The sequence below is a fragment of the Microtus ochrogaster genome, unplaced genomic scaffold (assembly GCF_000317375.1).
Source record: "Microtus ochrogaster isolate Prairie Vole_2 unplaced genomic scaffold, MicOch1.0 UNK25, whole genome shotgun sequence".
Taxonomy (NCBI): domain Eukaryota; kingdom Metazoa; phylum Chordata; class Mammalia; order Rodentia; family Cricetidae; genus Microtus; species Microtus ochrogaster.
In genome coordinates, this window is record NW_004949123.1 from 1027467 (window position 1) to 1030088 (window position 2622).

Here is a 2622-nt window from a genome sequence, read left to right on the forward strand (position 1 = left end):
GAGAGAGAGAGAGAGAGAGAGAGAGAGAGAGAGAGAGAGAGAACAATGTGTACAGAGAAAGAGAGAGAGAGAGAGAACACAATGTGTGCAGAGTCCAAAGACAGCATTAATGTGGACCTGGAAATCAAACTCTGGTCACCCCCGTTGAACCATCGTATCCATCCAAGAACAGCATTGTTCTTTTCCCTCCTAGGAGAGCCTGAAGCCTCAGTACTTGGAGCAGCTCCCTGCACAGCTGAAGCAATTCTCCTTGTTCCTGGGGAAGTTCTCATGGTTTGCAGGGGAAAAGGTAGGAAGGGGGCACAGGAGAGGAGCCCGCCTGTCTCTGCAGGTCCTGATTCATTCCTCAGGCCTGACATCTCATTGTCCTCCTGCTAGCTTACCTTTGTGGACTTCCTCACCTATGATGTCCTGGACCAGAACCGGATGTTTGAGCCCAAGTGCCTGGATGAGTTCCCAAATCTGAAGGCTTTCATGTGCCGTTTTGAGGTGATTTCCATGTCCCTTTCTCACAGAAAAAGCACAAGCCCCATTGTACTTCTGCCTAAATGAGTCAGTAGGTGCCTCTGGGTTGCTAAGCAACAGCTGAAAGAAGTAGGTGAAGGCAGCATGTGACTGCCACTGTTGCTAGGCGGGACTGGAGTCCTAATGAGGCCTGGTGCGCTGTTCCTTCAGGCTTTGGAGAAAATTGCTGCGTTCCTGCAGTGTGACCGCTTCTTCAAGATTCCAATCAACAACAAAATGGCCAAGTGGGGCAACAAGTGCTTATGCTGAGCCAGGGACGCTGCTGCTGCTGCTGCTGGCTTGGCCGTTCCATCCCGAGGGCCTGCGTTCTGTCTCTCCTGCTCTTTCTAATAAACAGCAGTTACATTAGCTGATGTCTGGGCAGATTACTTGTAGGGGTAAAGACCAAAGGAGGAGGGGTGAAGTGATGATAAGAATGATATTCCCTTACTTCCCAGCTGAGTTCAAGGGCAAGACATTTTCCCAAGCCAGAGTGGACACTGGAAATAGAGGTGTTGCCCCGTGTCAGGGGGAAGCTGCTTTAAACAGACATGGGGCCAGGAAGATAACCAAGTCAAAGTGTGTGGTGCTGATAGACCCAACAGGGCTGGAACTCACACACGGCCTATGTTGGACACGGGAAAGCATTTAATGTGTTAAGGGTGGCATTTTAACTGTGGGCTTGTCAGTAGAATTGGAACAGTCGGTTACTAATGAAACATTAGCCCTAAACCTCATGCTAGGTGATGGACAGCTGGTGAACCTGAGGATTGATACAGGCACCTGAGAATCCACCAGTCTCAAATTCAAATCCTATCCCGCGGCCCAGCCGTTCTTCCCCTATGAGCTCACTGAAAACGTCTATACCCTAAGAGGTAAATCGTGTCATAAAGGAACAAATAGATGCCACATAAATGCCCAGCAGCGCTAGGGAATAACGTATGGCATAAAGGAGAATGAAAGGTGAGTGTGGTGGCAAACACTCGTAATGCCAATGTTAGGGAGGCAGAGACAAGCAGATTCCTGCCCAAGTCTAGCCAAGTAATGGGTTCCTGACCAGGGAGAAAGATGGATGGCTTCCTGAGGTCCGGCTTCCACATGTGAGCACATACATGCATGTACAGCTAAGTGCACACAGAAGGGACTACAGGAATCAGCATGGAAGGATCCCCAAGGTACTTGTTGAGTCCCCAAACTAGTTTACAAATAAGGAAGTACAGCTCACCTCTTTAATGATTTAAAGCATCCATTTCCCCACAGACACATGTAAGCGAATGCCTAAGAGCATAGGGGGACGTGACCAAGCTGACTAGGAGGCTGACTTCAGGTGAAGCTAAAATGACCCAGTTTCCAGAGTAGGACTTACAGGCAATTTCCGAGATAAGCTAAGAATACCCCTTTTAACTATGAGAATGTGTTCGTGCATAACTAGTTTCAAGTAAAGGAAGCAAACTTAAAGTCCTATAGAGACTGAATTGGCATTGCTCTCCATTCCAAAACACAATTTTTATGAAGCTTTTCACTCCCCAGACAACGACCTGGAGATCAGACACCAAAGAGCTCACCAGTAAGGGACACAGTCAGAATGGCCTGAAACCCAGTGCCATCTGGAGGGCCTCCTCAGAACAGTGGAGATGCAAGATCTTAGGCTCGTGGCTCAACTGCCACTCTTCAGAATTCCTGCCAGCAGTAGTTAGGTGTTGAGGTCAACGTCTCGGCTGTGGGACATGAATTTCCAGCGTGAGGGTGTGGTGTGCCCTGCTAAGACTTCAGGGATTTGACAAGGACAGAGAGGCTGGGGGCACTCCTATAACCAGATGGACAAGACAACTAGAAAACAAATAGCAATACGCTATTCATCGCTGCGTATCAATATTACAAATTTATCAGCCCAATATAGCACATGCCTCCTGGACCATGGTTTCTCAAGGTCTGGCCTCAGCTTTACTGAGATTCAGCTCAGTTCTCATGAAAGCCGTATTCAATGTGAGTGAGGGCCATGATCACATCTCAAGGCCCAATTGGATAAGGATCTGCTTCCAAGCTTATGTTAATAGAATTCAATTTCTGCTGCCCTTCTAGACAGCGACCTCAGTTTCTTGATGGGTGACAGCTAGA

The 2622-nt window shown here is 48.2% G+C and overlaps 1 protein-coding gene across 1 annotated transcript in view; it reads left to right on the plus strand.

Moving 5' to 3' along the window:
• The window catches only part of Gstm3 (glutathione S-transferase mu 3), a 3154-nt gene extending 2276 nt beyond the window's left edge, over positions 1 to 878 (plus strand). The window contains exons 6-8 of the mRNA XM_005367852.2: positions 194 to 289; positions 379 to 489; positions 676 to 878. Coding sequence (XP_005367909.1) covers positions 194 to 289; positions 379 to 489; positions 676 to 774 — 306 coding nt within the window. The 3' untranslated portion in view covers positions 775 to 878. The remainder of the gene's footprint in view (positions 1 to 193; positions 290 to 378; positions 490 to 675) is intronic.
• Positions 879 to 2622: the final 1744 nt, after the last annotated feature.